This window comes from Lottia gigantea (genome assembly GCF_000327385.1).
Source record: "Lottia gigantea unplaced genomic scaffold LOTGIsca_16, whole genome shotgun sequence".
NCBI lineage: Eukaryota > Metazoa > Mollusca > Gastropoda > Lottiidae > Lottia > Lottia gigantea.
In genome coordinates, this window is record NW_008707965.1 from 1,428,630 (window position 1) to 1,448,605 (window position 19,976).

Consider the following 19,976-nt stretch of genomic DNA (forward strand, 5'->3'; position numbering starts at 1 on the left):
TAAATTATACCTGAAATATTTCTTTAAAATGCTGTTTTAGATCAAACTGGATTTGTTTTATAAGGATAAAAAGATGAGTGCACTCATTGTTAATTAAGCAGTTTGACAAGTTTTGGTTATGACTGGATATATTGAAACCTTGAGAATAAGTAGGAAACATATTTCTCTACAATTAGCCCTTTATTTTGCTTATATCCGTACAGTAGTCTTCTTACACGAAAAAAATTCATAAAACTGTAACATATTGAAAGCAATTTGATTTAGGGTATGTTTTCATTGCTACACTGCAGCTCCAGTATATAGGATACCGGAACAAATCCGTCATAAAGAGCTAGATATTTCAATGTAAATGTTGGATCCCTATTGAATCGGATTGTCTGTCCACTACCGATATGATTTCCGACTCCGAATACAACGTCTAGTGACACTTCACTCCATGTCAACCAGAATGGTTTAAACCGTTCCGGCTCTAGCATAAAGTACCCATCGAAAGTAACAGTTTCAAAGTTGTCACCTCTCGGTCTTGCTCCAGTCCGCGTGTTTCCCCCACCCCCTATAATTATTACATACACATAATTGTTAGGGTGGGTTTCATTAAAAAGTCCGATAATTCCATTATTCCCACCTTTAATCCAGATCATTTTACTGTTCTGATACTGTACGTTATGGAATTCTGTAAAAGTCCTGTCGCTATTTTGAGGCATTTTGATTATTCTGCTGGTAAGTGTATTTATTATCACAATAATCATGAAAATAACACGAACTAGAGTAGCGTTGTTGAAGTACATTATGATCCTTGAGTATATCACAATATAAACACCAATATCTGTTTCTCTATGACACTGAAACTTTAGAAAGTTTTTCTGCCCAGTAACTGTCTACTCCTATGGTTTCAATCTGGCTCCCAAATAATTTACCAATCCTTAGTGGTGTTTGTATAACTCTTTATATCTTTTTGTTTCTCTTGGTTTTAAGATTATGTTGCAAATATATCTAATAATTCTTACAATATATCAAAAAAGAACATCCTACTTTTATTGTCCAAAACGGTTCACCAAATTACCATGTCATCGTAAGTTAATATGGTACACTTATCCAAACTTTATATTATACACAGCGTTTCAACAATTTACATTTCAATCATCATATGAATATAACAATTTTGTGCTTTAAATTTCAAGCCAAAAACTCATAATATATCAGTCTATGTATTCTATGGTGAAACTGTCGGATTGAAACTGTAGTTATACAATTTATTCCACTTGCCCGACTCTCAAAGAAAACTAAACAATGATAAAATGTGCTATGGAAGCCGACTGCGGCCATTTTACCCTCGACTTCTCGCCCACGGCAAAGTGAGGAAAAGGCGAGAAAGCAAGGGTAAAAAAAAAGGCGAGGAAAAATGAGAGAAAGCGAGGGTAAAAAAAGCGAGGAAACAGGCGAGAAAGCGAGAGTAAAAGTCGATGAAAAAGGCAAGCAGGCGAGAAAGCGATGAAAAAGGCGATGAAAAAGGCGAGGGAAAAGGCGATGAAAAAGGCGAGGGAAAAGGCGAGGGAAAAGGCGAGAAAGCGAGGGTAAAAAAGGCGAGGAAAAAGGCGAGAAAGCGAGGCAAAAGGCGGGGGAAAAGGCGAGAAAGCGAGGAAAATTTTCATCGCCTTTTTCCTCGCTTTCTCGACTTTTCTCTCGCCTTTTTCTTCGTCTTTTTTTACCTTCGCTTTCTCGCCTTTTTCCTAGTCTTTTTCTCGCCTTTTTTCCTCGCCTTTTTCCTCGCCTTTTTCCACTCTTTCTCGTGGGCGAGAAATCGAGTTTCCTCGCTTTATCGTAGATATGGCCGCAGCCGGCTTCCATAATTTACAGATAATGGGATGTTCAAAACAAAGAATGTTTACGTAAACTCCAGTGTATTTTTGATAAAAGAAAGATTTCATAGTAATTTGACAATAAAATGTTTCCTTTTAGAACTAAGAAGAAATTTGTATCCAATACATTATGCTTTATTAATATTTTGGAGTTTTTTTCTGTATACCGTATAATTGCAAGTATTAACCGCATAAAGGGAATGAATATCGTACACAAATATCTTCTCGGAATTAAAGGGATGGTAAAAATGTTTTCTAAAAATAAATTATGTGTATCGAGGACACTGATAGCATGAATTTGCACCATTCAAATTTTCAGTCAGATGTCTTTGGTTCCTGCAATTCACGTTTCTAATCGCAAAGTGTGATAAAGCATGTTTGTGATCAAACACTTATTTTTTGTGTAATTGCAGGAACCACAGGATCTGGCTGAAAATTGGAATGGTGCAAATTGGTGCTAAGAAAACTTCTTTACAATCCCATTAGGTATACATTTACTTAATTGAAAAAGGAAAAAATGTACACTCTATTGACCTTCCAAAAGCAAACCCTATTGTCAAACCTGATTGTAGTCGATTCCCTAGAGTAGTTAGAATTTTCGATTTTGCTAACTGTAACTGTATTGATATCTTTAAAATAAATAAAAATATGGGAATTAAAACAATTAGATGTTTCTGATAACAAGCTAGGGTAAGTCATCACATCATTATTAGCAACCAATCAGATTCCTTTATACTCTATTTTACCATAAACGCTAAGTGGCAGTATGCGAAATTCTAATTATCAAAAACGTCATATATTATACCTGAAATATTTCTTTAAAATGCTGTTTAGATCAAACGGAATTTGTTTCATAAGGATAAAAAAAAAACAGAGCGCACTCATTTTTAATTAAGCAGTTTGACAAGTTTTGGTGTTTGGCTGGATTATGACTGGATATATTGAAAGTTATAACTAAAAAATTCCAGCCAAAACTTTTCGTAAAAGGTAACCTTTTTATCTTCAGTATGCTTTTTGAAAGCCGTTCGAAAACTATTGTACGGATTTGAGTAAAGTAATTGTAGAGAAATATGTCGTCTACGTTTTCTAAAGATTTCACTAAATATTACCAGCCATTATAAAGCCATTCACAGAAACTAGGTTAAAATGCTTAATTAGCAATTAGTACTCTCAGTTTTTAATTAACCTCTTTTAAAACAAATTCAATTTGATCAAGTAGATACATAGATAAAAATAGAATAATTTAGAAATATTTTCAGGTGTAAATGAAATGAAATGTATGGAGTTTTACTTCTTACTTTTCTGCACCAGGTCATGTAGACTAATGAAGACCTGCGACGCCATGCAGGGTACAATGAGGGAAATTTTGCCAGGACAGCTGCATTAGCGTACTCTTTTTCGATTTCAAACTGTCGAGGGATCTTTAACGTGCACAGCCTGTAGCACACGGGGCCTCGGTTTATTGTCCCATCCGAATGACTAGACGCTTTTTCCATGTCAGCCCCTCTTACCTGTATCACTGACAGGGGTAAACCGGGTTGAAAAATCATCTCGACCTATGCCGGGATTGAACCCGTGACCTTCAGGTTTTTCAGGTATAATTTACGACGTTTTTGATAATGAAAATGTTCAACGAAAAAGGCGGAATGCCCCTTTAACAGGTTTACGTAAACTTTTGAATAGTTTTTGCGTTAAAAATTCAACGGCCGGATTTTTAATTTAAAACTTCGGATACATTTCTCTGGATATTGGTGTATATGGTTTTCATAAATTTGAGCAAAAGATTTTCCACCTTCAAAAAACAGGATGCCCCATTAAATTTACGGTGCTTGCTGGCACATGGTGATTTTAAAACGATCGCACAATTTCGAATAACTTTTACACATTTTTGGAAAACTTTGTGCAAATTAAACTACAAATTTCCATAAAACTACAAATAACAATATTTAATTTAGTTAATGTCTTCCTTGTTACACTGCAGCTCGAGTATATAGGATACCGGAACAAATCCATCATTAAGAGCTAGATATTTCAATGTAAATGTTGGATCTCTCTTGAATCGCATTATCTTTCCATTACCGATCTGATTTCCGACTCCCAACTCAACGTCTAGTGACGCTTCACTCCATGTCAACCAGAATGGTTTAAATGCTCTAGCATAAAGTAGCTATCTAAAGTAAATGTTTTAAACTTTTTAGTCTTCGATCTTACTCCAGTCCACGTGTTTCCCCCACCCCCTATAACTATGTCATACACATAATTGTTAGGGTGGGTTTCATTAAAAAGTCCAATAATTCCATCATTCCCACCTTTAATCCAGATCATTTTACTGTTCTGATAATGTACGTTATGGAATTCTGTAAAAGTCTTGTCGCTATTTTGAGGCATTTTGATTATTCTGCTGGTAAGTGTATTCATTATCACAATAATCATGAAAATAACACGAACTAGAGTGACGTTGTTGAAGTACATGATGATCCTTGAATATATCACAATATAAACACCAATATCTGTTTCTCTACGACACTGAAACTTTAAAAATTAGTTTTTCTGCCCTATAACTGTCTATTCATATGGTCTTAATTTCAAATTTCACAAATAACATTGTCATCATCAGTTTATATGGTATACTTATCCAAATCTTTATTGTACACAAAATTTCAACAATTTACATTTCAATCATCACATGAATATGACAATTTTGTGCTTTAGATTCCAAGCTAAAAACTCCATGATGTACCATAAACTCGTATCACGTAGTGCAAGGGTCACACAAGCGTATTTCTGCGCCTGATAATAGAGAATTTTAAAATCGCTGAAAAATTCGCCCGTGTGCCCCTTCACATGAACGACGATTTTATACACCCTTATGAATCGACTGCATTAAAAAATTGTTTGATATTTTCGGCCTATTATTTTTCCAAGCGATCGATGTATTGAAACCAATCGCACGTAATGTTGATATCAGGATCGACAGAAAATTCCGCTCACTGGCTAGTCTCTGACACCCGGACTTCTCCTTTTCTTCGAAGAGGTAGTATTCTTTCATAGCAGCTATGTATAGTCAAAGTGGTATCAGACGATACAGGCTACCAACTGGCGTACACCGCTACGTTCGCTTACGAAGAAACAGGCTCGTGGACCCCTTGCATAATATTTCCATTTTCTAACACAAGAACTTTTTTTTTATTTCTCAAACATAATAGAAGCAGATTATATATTCAGAGAAGAAAGATGTTAGACAGAATTCTATGTTCATTTATTAATGCCGATTTTGATTCATTTCAAACTCTCTTTTGTATTTGTCGTAGTTTATTAATCATGCACAACATACCAAATCCAATGTGTTGAATATATCAAAGTGCAGACGATAACAACCAAAGGTTATGTTTGTAATTGAACACATTAACTGTGTTTCCAATGATGGAAAAAGCCGGCTTTTAGCTAGCTTTCATGTTTCCACTGAGTAAATTGTCGAACCGTCACCTCTCTTTTTGCGTTCTGCAATTTATCGGTACATTACTATATTACACACTGAGGTACTATATTACACACTGAAGTACTATATTACACACTGAGGTACTATATTACACACTGAGGTACTATATTACCGTCAAGACAGTGTCGACTTAGTAATAGATTTACCGTCAAGACAGTGTCGACTTAGTATTAGACTTATCGTCAAGACAGTGTCGACTCAGTATTGGACTTATCGTCCAGACAGTATCTACTCTGTATTAGACTTATCGTCAAGACAGTGTCGACTCAGTATTAGACTTATCGTTAAGACAGTGTCGACTCAGTATTAGACTTATCGTCCAGACAGTATCGACTCAGTATTAGACTTATCGTCAAGACAGTGTCGACTCAGTATTAGACTTATCGTCCAGACAGTGTCGACTCAGTATTAGACTTATCGTCAAGGCAGTGTCTACTTAGTATTGGAATTACTGTCAAGACAGTGTCGACTCAGTATTAGACTTATCGTCAAGGCAGTGTCTGCTTAGTATTGGAATTACTGTCAAGACAGTGTCGACTCAGTATTAGACTTATCGTCCAGACAGTATCTACTCTGTATTAGGCTTATCGTCAAGACAGTGTCGACTCAGTATTAGACTTATCGTCCAGACAGTATCTACTCTGTATTAGACTTATAGTCAAGACAGTGTCGACTCAGTATTAGACTTACCGTCAAGGCAGTGTCGACTCAGTATTAGATTTACCGTCAAGACAGTGTCGACTCAGTATTAGATTTACCGTCAAGACAGTGTCGACTCAGTATTAGATTTACCGTCAAGACAGTGTCGACTCAGTATTAGATTTACCGTCATGGCAGTGTCGACTCAGTATTAGACTTATCGTCAAGACTGTGTCGACTCAGTATTAGACTTATCGTCAAGACTGTGTCGACTCAGTATTAGATTTACCGTCAAGACAGTGTCGACTTAGTATTAGACTAACCATCAAGACAGTGTCGACTCAGTATTAGACTAACCATCAAGACAGTGTCTACTTAGTATTAGACTAACCATCAAGACTGTGTCGACTTAGTATTAGACTAACCGTCAAGACAGTGTCGTTAGTATTAGATTTACCGTCAAGGCAGTGTCGACTAAGTATTAAATTTACCGTCAAGACAGTGTCGACTAAGTATTAGATTTACCGTCAAGACAGTGTCGACTGAGTATTAAATTTACCGTCAAGACAGTGTCGACTTAGTATTAGATTTACCGTCAAGACAGTGTCGACTTAGTATTAGACTAACCGTCAAGACAGTGTCTACTTAGTATTAGACTAACCATCAAGACAGTGTCGTTAGTATTAGATTTACCGTCAAGGCAGTGTCGACTAAGTATTAAATTTACCGTCAAGACAGTGTCTACTTAGTATTAGACTTATCGTCAAGACAGTGTCTACTTAGTATTGGATTTACCGTCAAGGCAGTGTCGACTTAGTATTAGACTAACCGTCAAGGCAGTGTCGACTTAGTATTAGACTAACCATTAAGACAGTGTCGTTAGTATTAGATTTACCGTCAAGGCAGTGTCGACTAAGTATTAAATTTACCGTCAAGACAGTGTCGACTAAGTATTAGATTTACCGTCAAGACAGTGTCGACTTAGTCCAGTGTCGACTTAGTATTAGACTAACTGTCAAGACAGTGTCGACTTAGTATTAGACTTACAGTCAAGACAGTGTCGACTTAGTATTATACTTACCGTCTGGTAAAAAGGCTGGTTAAACATGGTTTAACCTCGAAAGCTGTAATTTGGTAAAAAGATGTCGAAATATTATGATCACTTGATACCAAATGTGAACTCACAGACGTCTGATTTAAAATTGGAATGCTGCAAATTGATGCTATCAGTATCCCTTAAATACATCCACTTCCGCTTCCAGAAAAATAATTTATGTCAGATGTGTGCCACGCCCTCAAATATCACACAAGGGTGTTTAAATCTATAGAGTACATACAGTACGTGACACAATGAAATGGACACAATGTTAATTTCTTGCGTCCAACATTGTGTTTAAAATCTTCAGTTCTGTGAAGAGCGCACTGGGATCTATATCCATTCATGATCTATAACACACATCGGACGAAATGTTGTGCGTCGATCATTTGGACCTTTTGATATGCCTCCAATCCAATGATCTATTTATTAAAAGATTTCTATTATTATTTGAAGAATTATAGGAATTATGAGTTTTTCATTGTTAAACATCAAGCCCATAGCCAGACTTGATCGTTCGGAGGGGCAAGTAATATATCCGGAGAGGCAATGGTGTATAGATGCAGTAATGGCATTTTAGTTTCTGTTTTCTGAATTTTTTCTCTAGGGCAATCCAATTTTTCGTGGGCATTCCCCATCCCCGCCCATGTCCCCGTGTAGCTAACCATTTAACTTAACCTCACAGAACACGATTTGAAAAATCTTGTCAGATGGTCTTTGATTCTGATTTTGTGAGCGACAGCAAATGTTTAATTATACTGAAAGTCCATACACATATTTCAGACGTAGTAGATAAATCAAGGGAGGCTACTTCATTTTAAATGAAAATATCAGACCACAGTGATTTTTTTATTTTTATCATGACGTGCGAACTGCGTTTAACGGGAAGTAACCATTATCAAAGATTTAGACCACACCACGGTCCAATTGCGATCATTCATTAGGTGTTCTAGTGGAGCGAGTATGACTGCTGTTGATGATGTCTGCCACTTTAATTCACAAATCCGCGAGAATGATTGACAGCTCAATATTGAACAATTCTCTTCACATCAGTTTTACCCACAAACATTAAATCAACAATGCTTGTGTCATAAAAGAAATTTAATTTTGATAACTCGTGTGTATCTGACACTCTCTGGTAGGGAGATGTGCATGGGGTACTTTCAATGCAGACGAAAGATATCCAGAAAGGTCATTTTGTGTGGTTGTGTTAATTAACAACTGGCTTAAGCTGTTTCGCGGATTCGTGAATTGCTCAGGAAATTTGAATTTCTTTCTTTGCAATTTGTATCCAATACATTATGCTTTATTAAAATTGTTTGATTTTTTTCTGTATACCGTATAATTTCAAGTATTAACCGCATAAGGTGAATGAGTATCGTACACAAATATCTTCTAAATATCAAATGAAGTGCATGAATTTGAACCAATCAAATTTTCAGTCAGACGTCTGTGGTTCCTGCAATTCACGTTTCTAATCGCAAAGTGTGATAAAGCATGTTTGTGATCAAACACTTATTTTTTGTGAAATTGCAGGAACCACAGGATCTGACTGAAAATTGGAATGGTGCAAATTGATGCTAGGAAAAATTCTTTCCAATCACTTTAGGTATACATTTACTTAATTGAAAATAGAAATAATTGTACACTCTATTGACCTTCCAAAAGCAAACCCTGTTGTCAAACCCGATTGTAGAGTCGATTCCCCAGAGTATTTAGAATGATCGATTTTTACTAACTCCAAGGACTGTCATCGAATCCTGTTTTATGGGAATTAAAACAATTAGATGTTTCTGATAACAAGCTAGGGTTAGTCATCACATCATTATTATCAACCAATCAGATTCCGTTGTTCTCTACTTTACCATAAACGCAAAGGGGCAGTATGCAAAATTCTAATTATCAAAAACGTTATAAATTATACCCGAAATATTTCTTTAAAATGCTATTTAGATCAAACGGAATTTGTTTTAAAAGGGTTAAAAAACAGAACGCACTCATTGTTAATTAAGCAGTTTGACAAGTTTTGGTGTTTGGCTTTATAATGACTCGATATATTGAAACCTTGAGAATAAATAGGAAACATAATATATCTCTACAATTAGTCCTTTATTTTGCTTAAATCTGTACAGTAGTCTTCTTAGTCCTACAAAAAACATAACGAGCTTAAAGGGACATTCCGTTATTTTGTGAAAACTTTTTGTGAAAATTGTGAATGTGTGAAAACTATAAACCAAAATCTATAGAAATCTATCCCATAACGTATTTGAAAGTTTTAACTAAAAAATTCAGGCGTTAATTTTTTAACGCCAAAACTTTTCGTAAAAGGTAACCTTTTTATGTTCAATATGCTTTTTGCAAGCTGTTAGAAAACTACTGTACGGATTTGAGTAAAGTAAACGCCTAATTATAGAGAAATATGTCGTCTACGTTTTCTAAAGATTTCAAATAAATATATGGAGCCATTATAAAGCCAATCAATTAATTAACAATTAGTACTCTCAGTTTTTAATTAACCCTTTTAAAACAAATTCAATTTGATCAAGTAGAAACATAGATAAAAATAGCATAATTTAGAAATATTTTCAGGTATAAATGAAATGAAATGAATGGAGTTTTACGTCCTACTTTTCTGCACAATGTGGGCTAATGAAGACAGGCAACGCCATGCAGGGTACAATGAGGAAAATTTTGCCAGGACAGCGGCATTAGCGTGCTCTTTTTCGATTTCCAACTGTCGAGGGATCTTTAACGTGCACAGCCTGTAGCACACGGGGCCTCGGTTTATTGTCCCATCCGAATGACTAGACACTTTCTCCATGTCAGCCCCTCTTACCTGTATCACTGACAGGGGGAAACCGGGTTGAAAAATCCGAAGTTATCATCTCGACCTATGCCGGGATTGAACCCGGTACCTTCAGGTTTTTCAGGTATAATTTACGACATTTTTGATAATGAAAATGTTTTACAAAAAAGGCGGAATGCCCCTTTAATAGGTTTACGTACATTTCTCTGGATATTGCTGTATAGTTTTCATACATTTTCATAGATTTTCAACCTTCAAAAAACAGAATGCCCCTTTAAATTTACGGTGCTTGCTGGCCCATGGTGATTTTAAAATGATCGCACAATTTCGAATGACTTCGACAGTTTTCAAAATACACATTTTTGGAAAACTTTGTGCAAATTAAACTACAAATTTCCATAAAACTACATATAACGATATTGGAACTCGATTTAATTTAGTGAATGTCTTCCTTGCTACACTGCAGCTCCAGTATATAGGATACCGGATCAAATCCGTCATAAAGAGCTAGATATTTCAATGTAAATGTCGGATCTCTATTGAATCGGATTGTCTGTCCACTACCGATCTGATTTCCAACTCCGAACACAACCTCTAGTGACGCTTCACTCCATGTCAACCAGAATGCTTTAAACCGTTCGGGCTCTAGCACAAAGTAGTTATCGAAAGTAAATGTTTTAAACTTTGTAGCCTTCGATCTTGCTCCAGTCCACGTGTTTCCCCCGCCCCCTACAACTATCTCATACACAAAATTGTTAGAGTGGGTTTCATTAAAAAGTCCGATAACTCCATCATTCCCACCTTTAATCCAGATCATTTTACTGTTCTGATACTGTACGTTATGGAATTCTGTAAAAGTCTTGTCGCTATTTTTAGGCATTTTGATTATTCTGCTGGTAAGTGTATTCATTATCACAATAATCATGAAAATAACACGAACTAGAGTGACGTAGTTGAAGAACATTATGATCCTTGAGTATATCACAATATAAACACCAATATCTGTTTCTCTATGACACTGAAACTTTAGTAGGTTCGTTTTTCTGCTCAGTAATTGTCTATTCCTATAATTTCAATCTGGCTCCTAAATCGTTAACCAATTCATAATGTCTTACCACCTTCTTTATATCTTTTTGTTTCACTTGGTTTTTAGATTTTCTTGCAAATATATCTAATAATTCTTACAATATATCAAAAAAGAACATCCTACTTTTATTGTCCACAACGTTTCACCAAATTACATTGTCATTGTAATTTAACATGGTACAATATTGTACTCAACGTTTCAACAATTTACATTTCAATCATCTTATGAATATAACAATTTTTTGCTTTACATTCCAAGCCAAAAACTCTATAATCTACCATTCTATATGCATGCTTTATGGTGAAACAGAATTGAATAGAAATCTGAATGAAACGGTAGTGATACAATTTATTCCACTTGCGCGACCATCAAAGAAAGCTAAAGAATTAAAGGGATTGTAAAGATGTTTTCTAAAAAATAAATTATGTGTATCGAGGACACGGATAGCATGAATTTGCACCATTCAAATTTTCAGTCAGACGTCTGTGGTTCCTGCAATTCACGTTACTAATTGCAAATCGCAAACACTTATTTTTGTGAAATTGCAGTAACCACAGGATCTGACTGAAAATTTGAATGGTGCAAATTGATGCTAAGAAAACTTCTTTACAATCCCTTTAGGTATACATTTACTTAATTGAAAATGGAAAAAAAATGTACACTATATTGATCTTCCAAAAGCAAACCCTGTTGTCGAATTAAATTGATATTTAGATCAAACAGAATTTGTTTTAAAAGGTTTTAGAAACGGAGCGTATTCATTGTTAATTAAGCAGTTTGACAAGTCTTTGTGTTTGGCTTTATATTGAAACCTTGAGAATAAGAAGGAAACATATATGAGTACAATTAGCCATCTCGTGGTCTCGACGTTCGCGCGGAATTGTGGGAAAAATGTTACGTACGTATATTGAAACCTTGAGAATAAGAAGGAAACATATATGAGTACAATTAGCCATCTCGTGGTCTCGACATTCGCGCGGAATTGTGGGAAAAATGTAACGTACGTATATTGAAACCTTGAGAATAAGAAGGAAACATATATGAGTACAATTAGCCATCTCGTGGTCTCGACGTTCGCGCGGAATTGTGGGAAAAATGTTACGTATAACGTAAACAAACCCATTCGTGTAAAAGCAAACGTCGCTGGGAAATCTTGTTCCGAGTTGATTTCAAGTAGTTTTAACATATCTCAATTCTTAGCGAATGTGTAGCCTTATTTACCATCTAAAGAGATATTGAGGGGATCATTGCTGCACCTTTTCGACAGCTTTGAAATTGATTGAAAATATATGTAGATCTGTAGACACAGCCCCGTCGGCATTAAGGTGGGGCCTACGGTGATTGAGCCCTGGAGAATGCATGGGAATTAAGTACCATATTTATCGATAGACAAATATCTATAACGCGATAGATTTCGATGAGCCTATCAGAAAATATTTTGTATTAGGGCGCTGGAAATAGCGTAAGGCTAATTATTCTTAAAAATGTTTGTCCCTTTGCAATTTCGCAATTTTGGAGCTCAAGACAGTGTCAAATTACAACATGCGTATGTTCTTTGTAAATTGAGTATCAAATGAAATCACCGAAATGCTTTTTTCCGTAATGGATCGTAACCACAAAGGATAATTTTCAGGGTGAATTGTCAGTCATTCTCAAACCTTTCTTAGAAATTTGAGGTGGTCAGAACTAGTTTGAGAAGGCGATGCTTTGTACAAAACCAAACAAATAAACGTTTTGATCGGGATTTTAGAGTTTTAAAAATTTTCCTGGCAAGTGGGGGATAGCCCCACCCATAGTTTCGGCGACAGAATACGCCCGGTACGGCGCATCTTCCAACAAAATTCTAGCACCAAGCAGCAATTCACTCCTGGCAACGGGACTATGTGGTCCAGTACTGGCCCGGTTCAGTATCAAGAGGTATGGGAAACGATCCATGGGCATTTTTTAATTTAAAAGTTGATCTAAAAAAATTAGTTAAATTCTTTTCAATAACTGAAAGGTTAAAAGAATTTTTGACGCTTCACAGAGCAGAATAACGTCGTGGTTTGATAACGTTATATGTGATATTCAACTTTTAACATGCCACTCGAGACCGTGAGGTGACTTATTAGGCCTTTATTTGAGTTATGGCCTCGTCCCTAATTTTTTGGCCAATTTTTATGGCCGGCCAGTGGCTGAGTACAATGGAAAGAATTGAATTATGAATTACAACATTATGACTAAAAACCATATTTTCTATATATTAGAATCTCATAGGCTCATAGTACATTTTTCAACAGAATATCATTTCTTGAGATAAAGATAGTGCAATCAGACACGTAAATAACTACAAAAAATCCAATATATGTCTTCTGTACCGTGAATATCGCTAAAATTCCAATATGATGGTATTTTCATACCTAGCTGTGTTACTGGCCAATCAATGTCGAAACCTCTACATGGTCGACTTTTGAAAATGATCAATTTTTCCGATGTTCTCCTATGGAATTATGATTGAAATGTTTGGTGCTAGTGAGGTCCTGAAATGCCAATCTAACATATTTAGGTGTACAATGGGAATAAATGCTTTTTATTCCTATAATTTCTCAAATATGGCCAGTGACAGATATCAAATATGGCGGACTGGTCAGTCAAAGACGAAGCCCCTAAATAGCCAATTTTTGCACAGTCCACTGTAAGGGGGAGGGGCAGATTTTTTTCATGGAATTGGCAGGAATCCAACTACATGGTGCCTTCAGACCTGTGAATTTCGCTAAAATTCCAACATAATTGTATTTTCATGCCCAATTGTGTTACTGGCCAGTCAATGTCAAAGCCTTTACATGACCAATTTTTGCCTATGGTCTCCTATGGAATGAAATTTTTGGTGCTAGTGAGGTCCTGAGATGCCAATCTGACATATTTAGGTGTACAATGGGAATAAATGCTTTTTATTCCTATAATTTCTAAAATATGGTCAGTGACGGATATCAAATATGGCAGTCAAAGAAGAAATCCCTTTAAATAATGACAACTTTTGATGCTATAGGATCAAAACAGAACACGGTTTAATGAATCTTGTCAGATGATAGATGGTATTTGATTCTGATTGTGTGAGTGACAGCAAATTTCTAATCATACTGAAAGTCCATATTTCAGATTGGAGATAAATAAAGGGAGGACTAAGTGAAAGTTACGCTAGCGCTCTGCAACATAATAATATCACGGTAATGAATGGCCATTTGTTTTTTACCGGAACTATGTCAATATTGTCACGTGATCACTTGATTCCGAATAACTTACGGAAACTGCCGAGAATTGCCGCATGATGCATGGAATAAGAACTACGTTTAACGGGAAGTAACCATTATAAAAGATTCAGACCACAATAAGGCTATCGTTCGAATCACACATAGGCTTTAAGCACCAGATGATTAATAACTGTCTCACATTCATTTTACCTTATACTATATTTTTATAAGATTTGAAAGAAAAGTTTTTTTTAATTACGAACCAAACGTGTATCCACACACTGTCTATTTTATTTCTACTGCTGCTATATACAGAAAACATACTCCATCTATTTGGTCCCATTGCGACCAGCCATCTTAGAAACGGAGTCGTAAAGAGGCATTAGGTGTTCTAGTGGAGCAAGCATGACTGCTGTTGATGATGTCGGCCACTCTAATTCACAAATCCGCGAGAATGATTGACAGCTCAATATTGAACAATTCTCTTCACATCAGCCGCCATGTTTTACCCACAAACAACAAATCGACAAAGCATGTGTCATAAAAGAATAATTTTTAATAACTCGTGTGTATCTGACATTCTCTGGTAGTGAGATGTGCATGGGGAACATGCAATGCAGATGAAAGATATCCAGAAAGGTTGGAGGAAGGTCATTTTGTGTGGTTGTTCGTATTAATTGACTGGCTTAAGCTGTTTCGTGGATTCGTGAATTGCTCAGGAAATTTGAAATTCTTTCTTTGCATGATAGCATGAATTTGCACCATTCAAATTTTCAGTCAGACGTCTGTGGTTCCTGCAATTTACGTTTCTAATCGCAAAGTGTGATATAGCATGTTTGTGATCAAAGACTTATTTTTTGTGAAATTGCAGGAACCACAGGATCTGACTGAAAATTGGAATGGTGCAAATTGGTGCTAAGAAAACTTCTTTACAATCCCATTAGGTATACATTTACTTAATTGAAAATGGAACAAATGTACACTATATTGACCTTCCAAAAGCAAACCCTGTGGACAAACCCGATTTCCGGAGTGGTTAGAATGATCGATTTTGGTAACTGAAAAGACTGTGATCGAATTCTGTTGATATCTTTAAAATAAATAAAGATATGGGAATTAAAACAATTAGATGTTTCTGATAACAAGCTAGGGTTAGTCATCACATCATTATTATCAACCAATCAGATTCCTTTATACTCTACTTTACCGTAAACGCAAAGCATTTCGACAAGTTTTGGTGTTTGGCTTTATAATGACTCGATATATTGAAACCTTGAGAATAAATAGGAAACATAATATATCTCTACAATTAGGCCTTTATTTTTCTTAAATTCGTAAGGTAGTTTTCTTACTCCTACAAAAAAGCATAACGAACTTAAAAGGATATTCCGTTTTTTTGAGAAAACTTTTTGTGAAAATTGTGAATGTGTGAAAACTATAAACCAAAATCTATAGAAATCTATCCCATAACGTATTTGAAAGTTTTAACTAAAAATACCAGCCGTTAATTTTTTAACGCCAAAACTTTTCGTAAAAGGTAACCTTTTTATCTTCATTATACTTTTTGCAAGCTGTTCGAAAACTACTGAGTAAAGTAAACGCCTAATTGTAGAGAAATATATCGTCTACGTTTTCTACAGATTCAACTAAATATAAGGAGCCATTATATAAAGCCAAACAACAAAACTAGGTCAAACTGCTTAATTAAAGATAGTGGCCATATACGCCCACCACGGCATGCGGATGGTAAATATTCAAGATATATGGGCAAGGGCAATAACTCTGCTTCTAACAATCGAAAATAGCTCAAATTCGAACTTGATTTTCGTTTAATGAATATGTATACACATACCGAATTTCATTTGATTCCATCAAAAAATCTAGTTTTTAGACCGTTTACAAGCAAATGTTTACGGACCGACGGACGGACAGGTATGCCGAAAATATACTATGTGGGCGTATAAAAATTAGTAGGCCTACTCTGTTTTTAATTAACCCTTTTAAAACAAATTCAATTTGATCAAGTAGATACTAAGATAAAAATAGCATAATTTAGAAATATTTTCAGGTATAAATGAAATGAAATGAATGGAGTTTTACGTCCTACTTTTCTGCACAATGTGGGCCATGCAGGGTACAATGAGGGGAATTTTGCCAGGACAGCGGCATTAGCGTGCTTTTTTTCGATTTCCAACTGTCGAGGGATCTTTAACGTGCACAGCCTGTAGCACACAGGGCCTCGGTTTATTGTCCCATCCGAATGACTAGACGCTTTTTCCATGTCAAACCCTCTTACCTGTATCAGTGCCAGGGGGAAACGAGGTTATCATCTCCCCCTTTGCCGGGACCTTCAGGTTTTTCAGGTATAATTTACGACGTTTTTGATAATGAAAATGTTTTACAAAAAAGACGGAATGCCCCTTTAACAGGTTTACATAAACTTTTTGAATAGTTTTGGCGTTAAAAATTTAACGGCCGGATTTTTAATTTAAAACTTCAGATACATTTCTCTGGATATTGGTGTATATAGTTTTCATAAATTTGAGCAAAAGATTTTCCATCTTCAAAAAACAGAATGCCCCATTAAATTTACGGTGCTTGCTGGCACATGGTGATTTTAAAATGATCGCACAATTTCGAATACCTTCGACAGTTTTCAAAATAGCAGTTTTACACATTTTTGGAAAACTTTGTGCAAATTAAACTACAAATTTCCATAAAACTACATATAACAATATTAGAACTCGATTTAATTTAGTTAATGTCTTCCTTGCTACATTGCAGCTCCAGTATATAGGATACCGGAATAGGTCCGTCATAAAGAGCTAGATATTTCAATGTAAATGTTGGATCTCTATTGAATCGGATTGTCTTTCCACCACCGATCTGATTTCCGACTCCAAACACAACGTCTAGTGACGCCTCACTCCATGTCAACCAGAATGGTTTAAACCGTTCCGGCTCTAGCATAAAGTAGCTATCTAAAGTAAATGTTTTAAACTTTTTAGTCTTCGATCTTACTCCAGTCCACTTGTTTCCCCCACCCCCTACAACTATGTTATACACATAATTGTTAGGGTGGGTTTCATTAAAAAGTCCGATAATTCCATCATTCCCACCTTTAATCCAGAGCATTTTACTGTTCTGATACTGTACGTTATGGAATTCTGTAAAAGTCCTGTCGCTATTTTGAGGCAGTTTGATTATTCTGCTGGTAAGTGTATTCATTATCACAATAATCATGAAAATAACACGAACTAGAGTGACGTTGTTGAAGTACATGATGATCCTTGAATATATCACAATATAAACACCAATATCTGTTTCTCTATGACACTGAAACTTTAAAAATTAGTTTTTCTGCCCTATAACTGTCCATTCATATGGTTTCAATTTCAAATTTCAACAAATAACATTGTCATCATCAGTTTATATGGTATACTTATCCAAATCTTTATTGTACACAAAATTTCAACAATTTACATTTCAATCATCACATGAATATGGCAATTTCGTGCTTTAGATTCCAAGCTAAAAACTCCATGATATACCATAAACTCGTATCACGTAATGCAAGGGTCACACAAGCGTATTTTTGCGCTTGATAATAGTGAATTTTAAAATCGCTGAAAAATTCGCCCGTGTGCCCGTTGACGTGAACGACGATTTTATACACCCTTATGAATCGACTGCATTAAAAAATTGTTTAATATTTTTGGCCTATTATTTTTTCAAGCGATCGATATATTGAAACCAATCGGACAGAAAATTCAGCTCACTGGCTAGTCTCTGACACCCGGACTTCTCCTTTTCTTCGAAGAGGTAGTATTCTTTCATAGCAGCTGTGTATAGTCAAAGTGGTATTAGACGATAGAGGCTACCGACTGATGTACACCGCCACGTTCGCTTATGAAGAAACAGGCTCGTGGACCCCTTGCATAATATTTCCATTTTGTAACAAAAGAACCCTTTTTTATAATTTCTCAAACATAATAGAAGCTGTTTATATATTCAGAGAAGAAAGATGTTAGACACAATTCTATGTTCATTTATTAATGCCGATTTTGATTCATTTCAATCTCTCTTTTGTATTTGTCGTAGTTTATTACATAAATTAATCATGCACACACAGTCTCAGCATACGAAATCTAATGTATTGAATATGTCAAAGTGAAGACGATAACAATGTTTGTTATTGAACACATTAACTGTGTTTCCAATGATGGAAAAAGACAACTTTAAGCTAGCTTTCGTGTTTCCACTGAGTAAATTGTCGAACCGTCTCCTCTTTTTTTGCGTTCTGCAATTTATCGGTACATTACTATATTATTGGACTTACTGTCAACACAGTGTCGACTAAGTATTAGACTTACCGTCAAGACAATGTCGACTTAGTATTAGACTTATCGCCAAACAGTGTAGGCTTAGTATTAGACTTACCGTCAAGCCAGTGTCTACTTAGTATTGGACTTACCGCCAAGACAGTGTCGACTTAGTATTAGACTTACTGTCAAGACAGTGTCGACTTAGTATTAGATTTACCGTCAAGGCAGTGTCGACTTAGTATTAGACTTACCGTCAAGACAGTGTCGACTTAGTATTAGACTTACCGTCAAGACTGTGTCGACTTAGTATTAGACTAACTGTCAAGACAGTGTCGACTTAGTATTAGACTTATCGCCAAAACAGTGTAGACTTAGTATTAAACTTACTGTCAAAACAAAGTCGACTTAGTATTAGACTTAACGTCAAGACAGTGTCGACTTAGTATTGAACTTACCGTCAAGACAGTGTCGACTTAGTTTTAAACTTACTGTCAAAACAAAGTCGACTTAGTACTAGACTTAACGTCAAGACTGTGTCGACTTAGTATTTAACTTACCGTCAAGACAGTGTCGACTTAGTATTATACTTACTGTCAAGACAGTGTCGACGTAGTATTGGACTTACTGTCAAGACTGTGTCGACTTAATATTGGACTTACTGTCATGACTGTGTCGACTTAGTATTAGACTTAACGTCAAGACAGTGTCAACTTAGTATTAGACTTACCACCAAGACAGTGTTGACTTAGTATTAGACTTACCACCAAGACAGTGTCGACTTAGTATTAGACTTACCGTCAAGACAGTGTCGACTCAGTATTAGACTTACCGTCAAGACAATGTCGACTTAGTATTATACTTACTTTCAAGACTGTGTCGACTTAGTATTGGACTTACTGTCAATACAGTGTCGACTCGGTATTAGACTTACCGTCAAGGCAGTGTCGACTTAGTATTAAACTTACTGTCAAAACAAAGTCGACTTAGTACTAGACTTAACGTCAAGACAGTGTCTACTTAGTATTAGACTTATCGCCAAGATTGTGTCGACTTAGTATTGGACTTACTGTCAAAACAGTGTCGACTTAGTACTAGACTTAACGTCAAGACTGTGTCGACTTAGTATTGGACTTACCGTCAAGACAGTGTCTATTTAGTATTAGACTTATCGTCAAGACAGTGTCGACTTAGTATTAGACTTATCGTCAAGACAGTGTCGACTTAGTATTAAACTTGATGTCAAGACAGTGTCGACGTAGTATTGAACTTACCGTTAAGACAGTGTCTACTTAGTATTAGACTTATCGCCAAGATTGTGTCGATTGTGTCTCACACTTCACTTGCCAATGTAGCCTCACTTCGTTTACTGCAAAACTATGTAAAATGACGCTATCTATTATACTAGGACACTCGAACTCAGAAACAAACCGACTAT

General features: G+C 35.8%; 2 protein-coding genes across 2 annotated transcripts; both read right to left on the reverse strand.

The window, feature by feature from the left end:
• Positions 1-260: 260 nt before the first annotated feature.
• On the reverse strand, positions 261-704 carry LOTGIDRAFT_158230 (hypothetical protein; the record flags this gene model as incomplete). Its single annotated transcript, XM_009050950.1, has 2 exons — positions 261-553; positions 626-704. 2 exons carry the CDS (start codon positions 702-704, stop codon positions 261-263), a joined length of 372 nt encoding a protein of 123 aa, XP_009049198.1.
• A 9,631-nt stretch (positions 705-10,335) lies between these two features.
• Positions 10,336-10,779, reverse strand: LOTGIDRAFT_158231 (hypothetical protein; the record flags this gene model as incomplete). The annotated part of the gene is made up of 1 exon (XM_009050951.1): positions 10,336-10,779. The coding sequence occupies one exon, from the start codon at positions 10,777-10,779 to the stop codon at positions 10,336-10,338; it is 444 nt and encodes a 147-aa protein (XP_009049199.1).
• Between the last annotated feature and the right edge of the window lie 9,197 nt (positions 10,780-19,976).